The 15,597-nt window shown below is 36.3% G+C and overlaps 1 protein-coding gene across 1 annotated transcript in view; it reads right to left on the bottom strand.

Annotated features, from left to right (window-relative positions):
* The window catches only part of USH2A (usherin), a 407,979-nt gene that overhangs the window by 319,320 nt on the left and 73,062 nt on the right, over positions 1-15,597 (bottom strand). Inside the window, 3 exon segments of the mRNA XM_009646839.1 lie at positions 1,696-1,854; positions 5,911-6,074; positions 11,198-11,381. Coding sequence (XP_009645134.1) covers positions 1,696-1,854; positions 5,911-6,074; positions 11,198-11,381 — 507 coding nt within the window.

The raw sequence follows: 15,597 nt of genomic DNA, 5'->3' as shown, positions 1-15,597 counted from the left end.
ACTCCACCATCTCGTGGTCACTGCAGCCAAGCCTGCCCCCTACCTTCACATCCTCAACCAGTTCTTCTTTATTTGCCAGCACAAGGTCCAGTAGTGCTCCACTTCTTGTTGGCTCCTCCACCACCTGGGTCAAAAAGTTGTCATCGATGTTCTGCAGGAACTTCCTGGACTGTGCGCACCTTGCCGTGTGGTCCTTCCAGTTGATATCAGGATAGTTGAAGTCTCCCATGAGAACCAGGGCCTGCGATTGCGAGGCTACTTTTAGCTGTCTATAGAAGGCCTCGTCTACTTCCTCATCCTGGTTGGGTGGTCTATAGTAAACACCCACCACAGTGTCACCCGTGCTGGCCTGCCCCTTAATTTTTACCCACAAATGTCAAAAATATCTTTTGAAACCAAATTTATGTTTTTACAAAATTTTATTTTTAAATAGAAACTTGCCAATGTCTTGTTATACAGCTAAATACATTCAGAATTTTTCACTGTCTACAAAGTATGCAGTACAGTCATGAAATAACATCTTCAACAATGCGCTCAGTTTCAAGTACATTACAGAGCGCAGATTTGACATCAAAGTATAATAGCTTTTCTTTTGAAATTAATTCATATTTTTACTAAAGTTAGGCTTTTAAACCAAATTAAGGAATTGGAATATTTTCTGTTAGCTCTCTCAACTTTCTTGTAATGTTTCTTTCTCTCCTCTCAACCACTTACTCCCATACTTACATGGGGTCACATACCTTTCCTCATGGTATGTACTGCAGTGTCCAAATTCACAGCCTAAGCCACAGAGTAATCAATCAACTGTAACACAGCAGCATGCACCAGAACATAAAAATGTTAAGTGCATTCCAAAGGATCTGTGCTTCCACTGAATAATAGTCTTTTTTCCTCCGGAGTACATGCCAATAATTAGAAAGACTCAACTTCTGCAAAATATTAGTGCTGCATTGGTACAAAAATGCAACAAACTAAAGAAGCTGCTAGAACAGAAATCAAACATTAGTGGCATTAAACCACACCTGTCATCTTAAAAAAAACCACTTTCTTGCCATATATACATAAAAAACAGTATCCAAATCCATCTCCTTTTCTTTGATAAGAGGATCGATAGTAGCACAAAATGGCCTTTCCAGCTAGGACAGAGTGTCGAACCCTTGAGGACTGCCTTCTGAGGATCCCCTTGCAAGCCTCAACATGAAAGAAGTGGTGCTGCTAAAGGCAAATCAGGAGTTACACTGATATCTTAACAGAAGGTGCTAAAAGTTAGAGACCACAAAAAGCTTTCCTGATCTGTTAACAGTTTAAAACCAGGAGGATGAAAAAAGCGAGTTTAAGCACATTATGGTCTCTTCCATTCACCCCAATTCTTTCTCTGGGACTTTGTCTCTTTAGATTTTGGATCCTATGCCTATTTGCAAGGAACATTTTGCTGAGTCAATTACAGTTTTTCAGATTAAAAAGTAAAAAATTATCAGCCATTTTGGGTGAGTTTGCTAGATTTTAGACTAGAGTATTCATTACTTTCAAACAAAATTAATAACACAGAAGAGTAACTCACTAAAGGAAAACAGAATTATGTACTCAAAATCACCGTGAATGATAATGACACAAAAAATTAAGAGAAAATGCAGATATATCTAGATATGCACACACACACAAAATCTTTGATGTCATCTTCCTGTAAATACTTACTATAAGGGTAGTAGTCTTCGGTTGTATAAATTTCAGCCTCATCCCTATACAGCTGGTAAGTAAGCCTGTTAGAATTTGGAGAGTCAGGGGAACTCCACAAAAGACTGATAACAGAGGAATTGAGAACTTCTCCTGTAGGAGGAGGTTGCTGGAATGGAGCTAAAACATACACAAAACCAGAAGATGTAAAAATGAAGGCAATAAATAATCACACAAATTTAAATAAAAATGCAAACTGCTAAGTTTTCTTCAAAGAAAAAATGTCAAGAAAACCTACAGTCATTCAGGGAAGACATTAATAGGCTAAAATGATCCATTCAAATGCTCTCCAACAAAACTTTTTATCCAAGTACATGAAACAAATTTATACATTTAAACAAATGACAAATAAACTTAATCCCCCTCTTCCCCACAAATTAAAGCAAGTACACAACAGTTCTCCAAGCACTTTTTTTTTTTTTATTTTTAATGTATTTCAAGACCTCTACAAAATGGGAATATGTTTATCTGGTCACATTATTGAAGTCTATAATTCAATTATAATTTCTTTTTTCCAGAGGATTCAATCCATTTTAGCATAGGCCAGGCGTAACTTCCTCTATTAGAACAGAAATGGAAAGTTCAGCTAACTACAAATTTTACTGAAGTGTTACAATAAGCCTACTTAATTAAATGACAAAAAACATAAAGGGGCAAATTTTGAAGGTTATTTAGGCAATTCACTTCCATTTGTTTCCAATGAAATTTAAATCAATGAGAGCGAGGTATCTAACATTTTAAGAAATCAGCTTAAGGTTCTTATTTACCAAAATACTACTCTGCTATCACCTCCATTAACTTTGAACATGTGCTACTTAATTGCACTAGTATCAATAAAAAGAAAAACAAACCTGAAGTTCATAAGCCACGTCTCACATTTTCAGGAAGAGCAAAGTCCCTCCTATGTCTCTTTTGCAATCCAACTGTATGATCATGGTCCTTTCTAAGTTAATGGCTATTACTCAGAAATTAAGCTTTATATGCATAAATATATACATATACATCTATACACACGTGTGCACACGCACATACAGTTTTATGGTTGGACTTGACGATCTTAAAGGTCTTTTCCAGCCTCAATGATTCCGTGATTCTGTATTTATGTTATTATTCAAGTTGGAGTGTGAGTCCATGTCCTGCTGTGAGATCTCCAACCAGCCCATTATACTACAGAAAGCACTGCTCTCTGACCCTCAGTACACCGTGCATTAGCACAGAACAAGACTGGTCTCTTTTGGCAGCTAGTAATTGCTATAGCTGGACTTAAAGGCAGACCGGGCCATTCCTTACCCTCTTAACCAAGGGAGGGAAAAAACAAGAGAGCATGGATCTAGAGAAAAATATTTTGCTCCAAGAATGAGAATAGCCAAGGACAGTACAGAAATCAGCATATGGAGTAAGCTACCAGAAGCTGGATCCAGAATCGCCCAATATGCTTTTCTCCCTTACATTAAGCATTATAGGAAAACATCAACATTAGAAACGTGGTTTTTCAATTAATTCTTTTCTCCTTCTGTTTATAAACTATCATCATCTCCATTACGTGGATATTTGCTTAATACCCACAATTATCAAAATCTGGTCAGCCAAGCTAACATGAGTGAAGTTGCAGACAAAGCGACATGAGGACCTCAAGCCACACAAGTGACAGATGCAGAGACTTACACCAACAGCAGTGGGTCACATTACATCTGGGTTTTTAATACAAATCTAGAATGTGAGTTGAAGCTCTATATTTAGGAGTAAGATAATGAAAAGCCCTGCTCCTATTGCAGTCTTTCAGCCAAGAAATAGCAGAAAATATTTCTAGAATTCGTTGGATTGAACACAACATATCATCATATCTCCCATTAGAAAGCATAGGTTGGTTTGCTGCCAGTCTAGAGTTTTTGATTTCAGATCATCTAGGAAGCAAAAGTATGCTAACATGTCTACAGGAGTAAAGTTTAAGAGTCAAAGGAAATAAGCACTCCTAAATCCCTTTGGCATTTCTGAAAGTTTCTCTCCATGTAATACATGCTTACAAGATCTGAGCAATCATAGACATTTACCAGCATAACCTTCCCTCTCCACTCTTGGTCTCACACTACTGCATATTGCTCCTACATGTTTGCTGGTTTGCCTTTCAGATGTGTAAGCAAAGTACTTATTTCAAATTTTTTATGGAGCATCTAAGATATTGTTGGGCAGCAAAATTCAAAATAAGTCTCTTCCTTAAAGAACTGTAGTTGGACAGTGACAACAACTCACGTTTGCTTCCCTTGGCAAAGACTTATAACCAGTAATGGTTCGCGGCAATAAAATACTATTCTGCAATGAAAATAATCACAAATATCAAGCTAGGCAAAGCTCCATATTTGTGCAACAAGTTAAGATATTTTGGTAAAGGCTGCAATTGCTGTATCATTTATGTCCAGAAGAGGACTCCGCTTGTCATTTAGAATACTGTCTGATGTATTTTTTCTAACTAAAATCTATGATATTATTTATCTATGTCATATTATTATTAATCAATTTTATAGTTGAATTGCCACTGACCTTTATCCAATGTATATACCAACATAAATAAGTAGGTTGGTTTATGTTTGTAAAGCACTTTCAAGATGAACAGCATCATAAAAGTGCCATGTATTATTATTATTATACATTCAGCTGAAACATCCTACATTTTTTTAAAAAAACAACAAGCCAATCAACTATCTGCACAATGAATAGATACTATGCCTTCCACAGAAGATTAGGGAAAAACAAAACAAAACTGTATGTAAACACTTCCAAGCTTGGAGAGAAAAAAAAACCATCTTGGAAACAAATCAGTCTCTTCATTCTGTCCTGTTTATAGTGCTGTCCATTCTGCAATACATATTTGAGATTTAAACCTCTTTTTAAACTGATTTACAATGAAATACAAACTGGAATCAAAGTGAGAGCTGTCTGTCCTTGTAAATGAACTCTTTGTGCATGGACATCTCTGCTTGCAAATCTACAGTGTGGGCACATCACAATGATGAATGTCATCTAAATACCCATGCAAAATACACGAAGAAATATTTTGTTGAAGGGGGATCCAGGAACATACACACTTGGGAATGTCTAACCCTGTTGTTGCATTACATACAGCTACCAGAGCTAACTCTCGCAGGAGGACCAGCCTGGCCATTATTAATTAGGCCTGCTGACAGAAATGACCAATTAGCAGAGTACCTCAGTAACTGGTTACATCACTTCCAAGACTGGGCCGTTAACTGCATACAAGAGTAAGGTGTGTCACAAAAAATGTAACACAACTTTTTCAGCTTGGCATTGCACAGTATGATGTCCTCAGAACCCATTTCTGAACATTGAACTGAAGGCAGCTTAAAAATTTAATTTTCTTATTACGTATAATATTTTTCCTCTCCTCCCTTAAAATCCCTGCCAGCTTACAGACTGTACACTGGTGATCAAATCTGAACATTTAATTTTGAATACTTATGACACAAACAAAGGCTGAAATTGTGCCATCTCTTCAGACTTATTGCAAGGGCAGAAGTGCAGATGTTCCATGCAATGTGTTTCATTACAATTCATGATGTGACCATCAACATTAGCTCCACCTCACACATGCCAATTTATGACGCTCTGTTATACCACATCATGTATTTTCCCAAACTGGCTGAAAAAAAGCCCCAGGAGGAGAAAGACAAAGCTCCATCACACTGAGGAGCAGATTTTGAATTAATCACCAGGAGCAGGTCTTCAACAGACCTTCTGTTCTTCACACCTTCTGAAGACAGGTCTCCTGCCTCCTGTCAATGGCAGGAAAGGGGGCTAAGCTGTAACTTGTACAAATACTACTGCATTCGTGTGACTAAAAAGGTGAACTCTGCAGCGGTCACTACAAAGAACATGGTTGGAAGTGCAAGGGAACTATGTATGGGCCATTACGTCTCCCCTGGGTTAGACTGCAAGCAGAAGCTGTGTGTATGAACTGAAGCATTCTGTGCATCTCTTTGGAAAGCACTCCTAAGATACTCGTGGGGAAAATCACCCAAACTTCAGGGACCAGATATATGTGGGGGTGGGAGGGGGAAGTCAAACCCAGTTTGAGTACTGCTGACCTAATTTAATACTCACTAAATTAATGAAAAAACATTCCTCTGAAAGACATGCTTTTAAGATCTAACATCCACTTACTTTTACTGCAGCCAAATAGGTTGTGGACATCCAAATTACTAGCATCAGGAACACAGTTGTCACATTTCAAGCCAGTTACAAACTGTTTACAAACACACTGTCCAGTAACAAGATGACAAGTCCCATTAATGGCTCCTGCAGGATGACAATTACAGTGCTGACATCTATAAACAAAAACAAATCAAGGAAGTGAGCAAAACACATTAACAGTCCAGTTAAGCACAGTAGGGTTTTGTTTAAAAGATTCTTGGGTAACATAATTAAAAAATCATAAAGAGTTCAGTAGCCTGAGACACGGTAGAAAATCTATTAGCCTCACAAAAAAAAAGTAACTTACAAAAAAGGTGGCCATTATGAAAATAGACATTAAAAACTCAATGCCAGACTAATATTCTAATTTAGAAAAGACCTGCTCAGAATTAAAGAGCTTTTATACGTATTGATCCATACACAAAAAGGATAATAATGTTTGGTAATAACCACATTATGCACTCACTACTGCAACGCTTACTCACAGCACCTTTCTTGCAGAGCTGTAGAGTTCAGTGATACACGTGTAACCAGTTTCATCGGTTTCTGCACAAAATATGCAACCTTCCAACTTAGAGGAAACTAGGCTTTTGTTGAAAAAGAAATCAATTAGAAATTTATTGTCCACAAAGGCAACTTGAAGGTGGAAAAAAAATAGCACTCTGCAAATAAAGGAGAATGAATGTAGACAAAAATTGGGAGAAAAACCCCCAGCTTAAAACAGTGAAAGGAAACAAACTAGCAGAAATATGAACTTTATAACAGAAAGCACATTTTCTTTGCAGCCTGATGGACAAAATTGAAAAAAAGCTAAAAAGAATATTTAATTAAATGTGTAAATTAAATTATTTTTTAATTAAAAAGAACAAAAAAAAATGAAAAGCACTGGTATCACACAAATGGCATATTTCAATTCTGTAAATCTCTCTGGCATCAGTAGAGCACTTTCAGGGTTGATTTATGCTTTGGCTTTTGCATGTGAAAACTCTCACAGTCAACTTGTTTTTCACTGAATATATTGGCATTCATTTATAGCGGGATACCAGTGGTCAGATTATGCAAATATTCAAAAACTCGGAACATCTCAGAAGTTAAGCAAAGTGATTTTTTTCCTCACTGCAAATACCGTTACAATGTCCATTGCAATACAGACTGCCATTAGTAGCCATAAACAAAGTCCACAATGGCAAATAAAACCTTGTACTTTAGATTGTAATTTCACTATGTTTTAATTGCTGCAGACAAAAAGTTTTGAAAAAAAAAACATGGACTGGGAGAAATGTGGGACTGTATAGTAAAGTTAAAACATATTGGGAAATCTACACATCAGTCTCCTTGCTCTGAGCTGGCAAAGTCCCATTCTCAGGCATAAGCAACATTAGCCTAGATGGAATCTTAAATTACTCCAGATGCCAGGTCCCAAGACGATGAAGCAGCAAAAAGACTCTGGAGAAGTCCAAGGGAGAGACAGTCATGCCATGTCCCCTTTGCTCTGCTAACCCTAAGATTAGACAAGAGTTGTTGATTTATATTTGGCTGATCTTTCCTTGGCCAGTTTCATCAGATCCGAGGAAATAGGTGGTGGTGCCTTTACACAAGTTACTTCACCATTTTCCCAGTCATCACCATCACCTTGGTCTACCCTCTTTCTATCTATATGAAGGCAGAAATAAACGTGACTTCAGTTCTGGTTTAGGTATCGGATTTTTAAGGCAAGGGAGAGGAGGGGAGGGTGGAAACTGTTTTCACATTAGGACACTAAAATTCAGGTCAATAATCAGTGAAATAGACATTAAATGTGACAGATTTATAAACAAGTTTAAGAAAACTCTTCACATACATTTTCTGCCCATCAGAGAGCTCTCTGTATTAGAGTTTCTTTCCTCCACAGCAGCTCGTGCTGTGTGATCTCCTGGGTAATCATTCAACACCCTTAAAAAGGCTGATAAAAGCTAAAGCTGCAAAATAAGCTGCAAATTTGTTTTATGGACTAATATCCTTATGGGAATAAATAAAATACATTCTCTCTTGGAAACCACTATACTGTAGCTTGCTCTCTTTTATAGTCAAGAGAAAAGGGCAATTTTTTCAAACTGTATTAAGTATTTTCATCTGTAGACAGTGCATCCAAATCCGCCTTCAAATAGAGGTTTTGTTTAGACTATTTAAATGTCATGAATAAAAAAAATGGTTTAGTTAGAGAAAAAAATGAAGACAGAATTATTTGCTCAGTTAAGACAGTACTTGATTATTTCATAATTTCATTACATGATGATATTTAGTACATATAGTTGGGCGGGGTGGTTAACAAAATTGTCTCAATAGGTAAACAGTAAAAGTCAAGCTTCTCTTACTGTTCCTGTATATTACTGCCCCTCTTGTGAATAAGGGCCCCCTGCGTATTCCAGTTTTCATTATCATTCACACATGAGACAATGAAACTCACATACACGTACAGTCACAGTAATAGTTTTCAAGTCCCTGGTGGGGCGGGGCTGCTTCTTTCTGCTTGCAATCATTGCATTTTCTTCTAGGAAAAGTCTAGGCTCCCTACCTCCACCTGTACTGAATTACACTCCAGATCCTGCAAACAACAGCATATGTTATCATATTCTGTTCCACAGGATTACACATTTTATTCGTGTAATCACATGCATCGTTTTCTTAAACTGCAGAACACTAGAACTGGCTTTGTGTTATGCATACTTCATGCTTTTCAGTCAGGATTAAGGATTCAGTCAACTGAGGATTTTTAAAGAAGTAATTCTTTGAAACTTTTAATCACGTAAGAAATATTTTCAGCATTCTTGCTTAATGTTACTTCTTCAAGACACTCAGAGTCAAATATATTTGAGTTTTAATAAAACAGAATTATATATAATCAAGGAAAACAGACTTTTAAAACACGTAAAGAGAAATGTCAGGCCAAGATGAATTGCAATATTGATTTTGTGAGGATAAATGGTTTTTGTAATATTAATATAGAGAAACCTTTATTACATTGACTCTCTAGGTGCAGTTAGAGCCTCTCCAGCAATCTGTTTAAAATCTTCATTTTTCATCCTTATGGGAAAACCTCACTTGCTAAATGGATTTCATAAACAGTAATCTGTCAAGATATATATATAGATAAACAATTTGTGATGTTCATTGACCAGTTGATTATAGTAAACAATACAGAGGTAAAGCATTTAAAATGTGTACCAATGCCCACAACCATTAAAGATCTTTTCAGTCCACTGCAAACATCTAGTATCTCTAATTCTTTAATTGCTGAGGAAATTTTCCTGCTTCGTAAGATGAAATGCACTAGAAAATTACGGAGCTCTCATTTTATCTCAGAAACATCAGAAAGTAAATCAGCTCACATATACATTCCTCAGAGTAGGAGAATTTTAAAGCCTCACAGTCTCCGTCTGTCACAATTTTTGTTTCTTTTCGGCTATTGTGCCAAGACAGATATGCCTTTGCCACTACAGACAGCTCATATCCTTTTCATTCTGTAACTACAGAGTCCTTAAAAGATATTTGGAGCAAGGATGGTTTAAAATGACTCTGCAACTTTACAAAGAAAGAGAAAGCACATTACTCTTTTTAAGAAGATATTAACAGTTAAAGAAACGGATTAAAATAGATTAACAAATAAAGACCTGGATTATCATTTTCAGTGGATAAACGTTTCTGCCTGAGAAACAGAGGCACATTGGCCGAGTAGATGCTAACCAAAAGGAAGCCAAGCATATGCAACACAACTTGATCATGTTAATGTACTACCGGAGCAGTCTTCAATACTGTCATGAGGATTAAGTAGTATTAAGGCATTAAAGCCAACTCTGATTCAAATTCCAGAACTGTAAAAACTTTCTATCTTTACAAGATCTGGATCTAGATAATTCTAGGTATTTCCACATTTTGAATTTCAGAAGACAAAATGCAAGTAATTGGAAGCCAATATCTAGTTCAGGAGAGCTATTGCTTAACACAGACAAAAACCTTTACATCACCTGCTAAAGCTGAGAGCAGAAAAAAATCTATTACAAGTAACTGAAAAAAAATCATTAATAATAAGGAAAATATATTTAAAAGGGAACTTTAATTTTACACAGATTTTATTCCTTACCATTAGAAATGACAGGAAGCGAAAATAGGAAGTCCTTATTCCTACAGATTACTTTATGGCCATTAGCAGATGCCTCTGTGACCCTCAACAGTAAAAAATAATTTAAAAAATCTCCTAATGAGTGACAGTAACATAAAAGTTAAAGTGAAAAATCTGCAGAATAATGTCAAGTATATGCAAGACGACACTGATAATCACTGCCTAAAAGCATGTCTACCCCACACTAGTGGGGGGAAAGAAACATGGGGAGAGGACTGTTGTACAGATTTCGCTTCTGCCTGTGGGGTTTTATTTAAAGGCAAAAATACCAAATATAACAAAACAATTTAACACCATCAGTCTGCATGAAAATATGATAACATTAGAGCTGTGCAATCTTTCTGGACAATATTTAAAAGGAAATTGAGATTGTGGGGATTAAGCAAGAAAGATGATCCTGGGAAGCAAAGATAGAGCAATAGTTGCAATAACAATACACTACCTATAAGTTAAGTTTTCCCCCTTACCTTCCAGGGAGTATATCCATACACTTTCAGTGTACCTAGAGGCCCCAGGCTACATTAGATAAACAATTTACCCTGTGGCACTTAACTAAATGCTGAAAAAGAATACCCTGTTTCAGAAAAACAGATTTTTAAGAAGAAAGGTGCTATGACTATTTCAGCTGCTGCTGCTAAAAGAAATTTGGGAAGACAGGGGTATCTATATTTTGGGTTTTTTTACATTTTTTTCCCCATTAAAATGTCTTCCTGAAATCTTCAAAAGCATTCATTGGCTATAAGAATAGCATATTACTCATATTTTAATAGTTAATGATTAACATCTCAGAAACAAACACATCTTACTGAAGATGCAGAGGAAATGTAGAGAAACGATTGCCAAATAGCTATAATATTAGATAGCATGAGCTTTATACAGTTTTCATGTTGTTTCTACCTAAGTCTGTGGCAAAACTTCTATTTCCTTCAGCACATGGGAGCACAGAGGGTTGTATAACGTACCACATGTAAATCAGAGTGCACACATGAATTCAAAGAGGGATGAATGTAACTAGAGCACATCTTTTCATTGTCACTAATCCTATGAGAAAAATGTAACGAGGAGGTTATAAGTGACCTGTAAAAAAGAAACACTCACCTCCCTGTGAGAGAGTCAAATCCAAAATAAAATTCTTTACAACGCTCACAGGTCTGTCCTGTTACAGAGGCATCTTGGCAAGTACACTGGCCAGTTAGTTTATCACAGATCTGATTCACTGAACCAGCACTGTGGCACAGGCATGGCAGACAGCCAGTGACACTGGATGGAGAAAAATAAAAACCTGGAAAAGAAAGGGATTTTGAGAACAGACAATGCGCAAAAAAGTGAACACAGCAAGATTATTATTAACTTGTATATAATCAGGGATGAAACAATGGAACTAAATCTTAGGTAACACACACATCAACTCAAATAAAGCAATATAGTCCTCCTGCAGAGCTGAGCTGCTAAATCTTCTCATTGGCACTTTGTAAAGCTATTATTCATCCTCCAGTTGCCAACTCCGATTTTTTACTCTCTCTCTTCAGACTTTATTTTAGACAGAGCAAATGCAAAATAGGGGGAGTACATTAACATGTCTGTTGGGAAAATAAAGACCCAAGGACATGAGAGGTACTAATGAGTGCACCACAAGCAGCAGAAACATAAAAAAAATAGCATACAAGATCAGACATTTACCCATTCTAGTCTGGGATCTCATCTCTGACAACGGCCAGTTGCAAAGCATAAGAAACGCACATATTTTCTTAAGAAAGTCTCTTAATCTTTCTCAGACAATGGTTGACTTAACTCTTGAAACATCTTGAGGATGTTTCTGAGAAAAAGCTACATTTGATGAGCTTTCCCAGGTCTATGTAAAATTTATATTTTATTCCTCCTTAACATGTAGCTTGTATCGTATACAAGCACTTTTACAGAAACTAATAAACTGATGAAAAAAATTTCCTTATCTGCTATAGAAAAGCTTTCAGTCTGAATCCCATCCTCCTGTTCCTTTATTATTTCCAGCTGTGAACTGGAGCATTAATTTCACCTTCCCCACAGTATATTTGGTATGCTTCTACTATACTATATTCCATTCTATTGCCCCCACAAGCAACCTTTATCTATGCAAATCTCCAACATCGATAAAAACAGTTAGAGTTTATACACCTCTAATCTGGTCACTGAAGAACTTACCCATTATTCACAGCCTCACCTGAAATTTCAAATGAAAGAGCTTTTAAGCACATTTTTTTTAAAGAGGCTGTACCACTTGCATAGTCTATTTTGCTAACTACGGATGACTGCCATTCTTACAAATTTCTTTCCTATGTCTGATTAGAAGACAATTCAAGTAACAGAATACCAGTAAGAAATATAATTACATAATTTCCCAAAATTATTTTCTATTTTTACCTGATTATTAATGGATATTTTACTGTTTTTTCACTCAAATTGTTCTGCACTTTTTTTTTTTTTGGAGTAATATGGTTGATTAAATGTAGTAACGTGTACAAGTTCTGCAAATGATGATGGTAACACCATATTAAGTGGCACTTATCAACTGCAAGTACCTATCTTCGATAGATAGGGCCATTGATAGGAGTTTCTGTCTCTGTCAGCTGGTTACCATTAACTGTTTCTGCACAACTTCCATAGAAGACTTTCAACCATTACTCAGACACTCAGTATTTGCACAGACTTCTCGGACACCTTCCCTCTCTCTCCAGTTCAACCAGTTTCTTCTTAGTTATGCTCTCAGTTACTCAATCTTTTTCACTGACCAACAACTTTCTGATGTCTCGCTTTATAATAAAGAGCAAAATTGTATTGTAACATGTCATATCGCCCAAGGCCTTATTATTTATTTTGTCTTACAAGAGATAGCTTTATATATACACCCCTAGGGTGGTATTCTCTGTCCGCGCAGCAGTGTTGCGCTGTGAGCTCATATCCAAATAGCAGAGGAACTAAACAAATTGAAAACATTAGAATTTTACTGCTCAAATCTTTGTTCAAGTTTAGCCTCTGGTCCTCAGTGAGATAAATCTCAAGTGGACAGTGAAGTGATATCAGTCTCCAGTTAACATACATTCGCATCATAAAAAACCATGCTGTTGGCACTTTATTCCAGAGAGGCTCCGAACTGAGCCACCACAGAGACTGAATAGCTTGAAGTTATTAGGGAGGCAGCATGTATTATCTCATGCTGCCGTTGTCTGCGCAGTACAGTGCCCATCCTGTGCATAAATAGAGGAGACCATTTCCCAGCAATGTCACTCTTGAGCACAATGAACGACTCCACTCAAAGAACGTAACGGGAAGATAGGAAACAAGTTTAAGCCTGGACTCCTGCAGAAGGTCAAAGCAGTTCTTCAGGACCCAGTTTATGGCTGCAGTAAATGATAAAGCACTCAGGCTACAACAGACCCTTGTCCATCAGAGATTTTGCATGAAACTACTGTCTAAGAAAATACTATAGTGGGTAAAAAAGCACATCCCTAGTAAAGAAATTAATTTCTGCTGAGCAGGATGGATCACTATAGAATACATTGGTTTTGTCATAGTAGAGAAATTAATAATTATAAAGAAACTATATATTAGACATCCTGGCTCTCCTAATGTCATATCACCTATGCTACTGTAGAGAACTGAAGGACTTGGTATGATATTTTTTGATAATATTTTTTTCGAAATGCTCTAAAAGTTTAATTAAGTTTCTGGTTACTACCACAATTTTTTATTTTTTTTTTTTAAAGTAACAAGTAAAAGTAACATTTTTTTAAAAGTAAAAATGAGAGATAGGAAGATGGGAGAAAATCCTTCTCTCGACTAATTCATAAGTAAATTAATTAATGCGATTAAATGTAGACAAAAAGAGAAGAGACACTGGATTAATAATGTATACTATTTGTCATAACCATTATTATTATTTACTTTCACCACCTAGAATTTGGCAGGAAAGAGTAAGAAACAACTTAACGCAAGCTTAATTTATAGCAAGGTTAGAAGGGCTCATAAAACTTGCTTTATGAAGGATCCACTGTTGTATAATAGAGCCAATTTCCAATTTTAAGACAGTGACTGCAAATCTCTACAAGATCTAAGTATATAACTATTATTATGCTTATTCTTTTTCAGATTTTTTTCCAATTCAACCATAACTGATCACATTTGTCAATCAAACACACTCTTCAAAAGGAAGAATGAAAGTCATCGCAAAGTATTCAGCTTTCTTTTTTAATCATACTCTTATTATTTCTCTCCACTGTATAGCTCATGGAAAAGGAACACCCGAACAATTCCCTAGCACTTTTACATGCTTACCAACTATGGCAGTAATGCTCATTTCTTAACCATAGCCTGTGCTTCAAAATGCACAATTAGCAGCACTGACAATGTTGTTACAACATACTTCACTACTTCACATTTTTCTGGCCAAGAAGAGAGGTAGTATGTACACAAGAACTCAGTACTGGTGCCCAGCCACACATCCAACACACTGGCTTACATCTTTTCCATACTATATACTGCTCCATGAAAAGCTGTGGTTACTGAGTAAAAAACTTACAAAAACCTTACACTTTTTTTTTTTTTTTTTTTTTTTTTTTACAGTTTTGCTGCTCTCGTAGTAGGATCCAAGACATGGATTTGTGTGGCACAAATGCCAGTCGGTGTGGCACCACAGTCCCAGAATGAGGCAGGGACGAACTGTTCACAACTATCTGGGGGCTGGAAAGACCCGTTTTCTACCACTGCAACCTAGGACATCTCAAAAGCAAGTTTATATATAAGGTAAAACTGTTCTTTCATTTGTTTTCATGGTAAAATCAAGTGTTCCTCTCTTTGCACACACCACTAGTTTAAAAAAAAAAAGTTAAATGTATAGAAATCTACCAAAAATGTTACCGGCATGAGAACAAACTAGAATGGATACAGCCTAATAGATGAAAAACATGGCTGAATGCTCCAGAAAGAGTTGTTTAAAAAAAAAAAATAATCTCATGATAAAATAATAAAGTCACATCCAGTTCGAATTTTTGTCCATTGGCAACTGTTCCTACATTAAGGATTTTGGTAACTTTTGCAAACGTCTCAAATTTTATCAAAGCACACATAAGATGTGCTACAATGGGATATTTTAAATACCATTAACTGTAACAGACTTATAATTACACAGAACAAAAACCCAAAACAAACAAAAAAAGATGTATGACATATTCCACTAAAGAAACTCAGACCACAGAATTGAAATGTCCCAACAACCTAAGTCCTCAGTACGTTTTTAGGGCTGCCAATTTTAACTAATTAATTGTGTGGTTTTAATTAGGCTGTGTTGGCTACATATATACTTGGAGTACATTTTCTTATCTTTGTCCCAAGGCAAAGCTATAAGACATGTTTAGCTCACTTGAAATCAATTTAACTCTTCCATACTTCTACAACTTAATACCAGTGTTACTAGGTGGTTATACTCACCCCTGTTTTATAGAAAACTCTCCTTTGGGACATAC

This window comes from Egretta garzetta, unplaced genomic scaffold (assembly GCF_000687185.1).
Source record: "Egretta garzetta isolate BGI_Z169 unplaced genomic scaffold, ASM68718v1 scaffold339, whole genome shotgun sequence".
NCBI lineage: Eukaryota > Metazoa > Chordata > Aves > Pelecaniformes > Ardeidae > Egretta > Egretta garzetta.
This window is presented reverse-complemented; position numbering and strand designations above follow the sequence as displayed.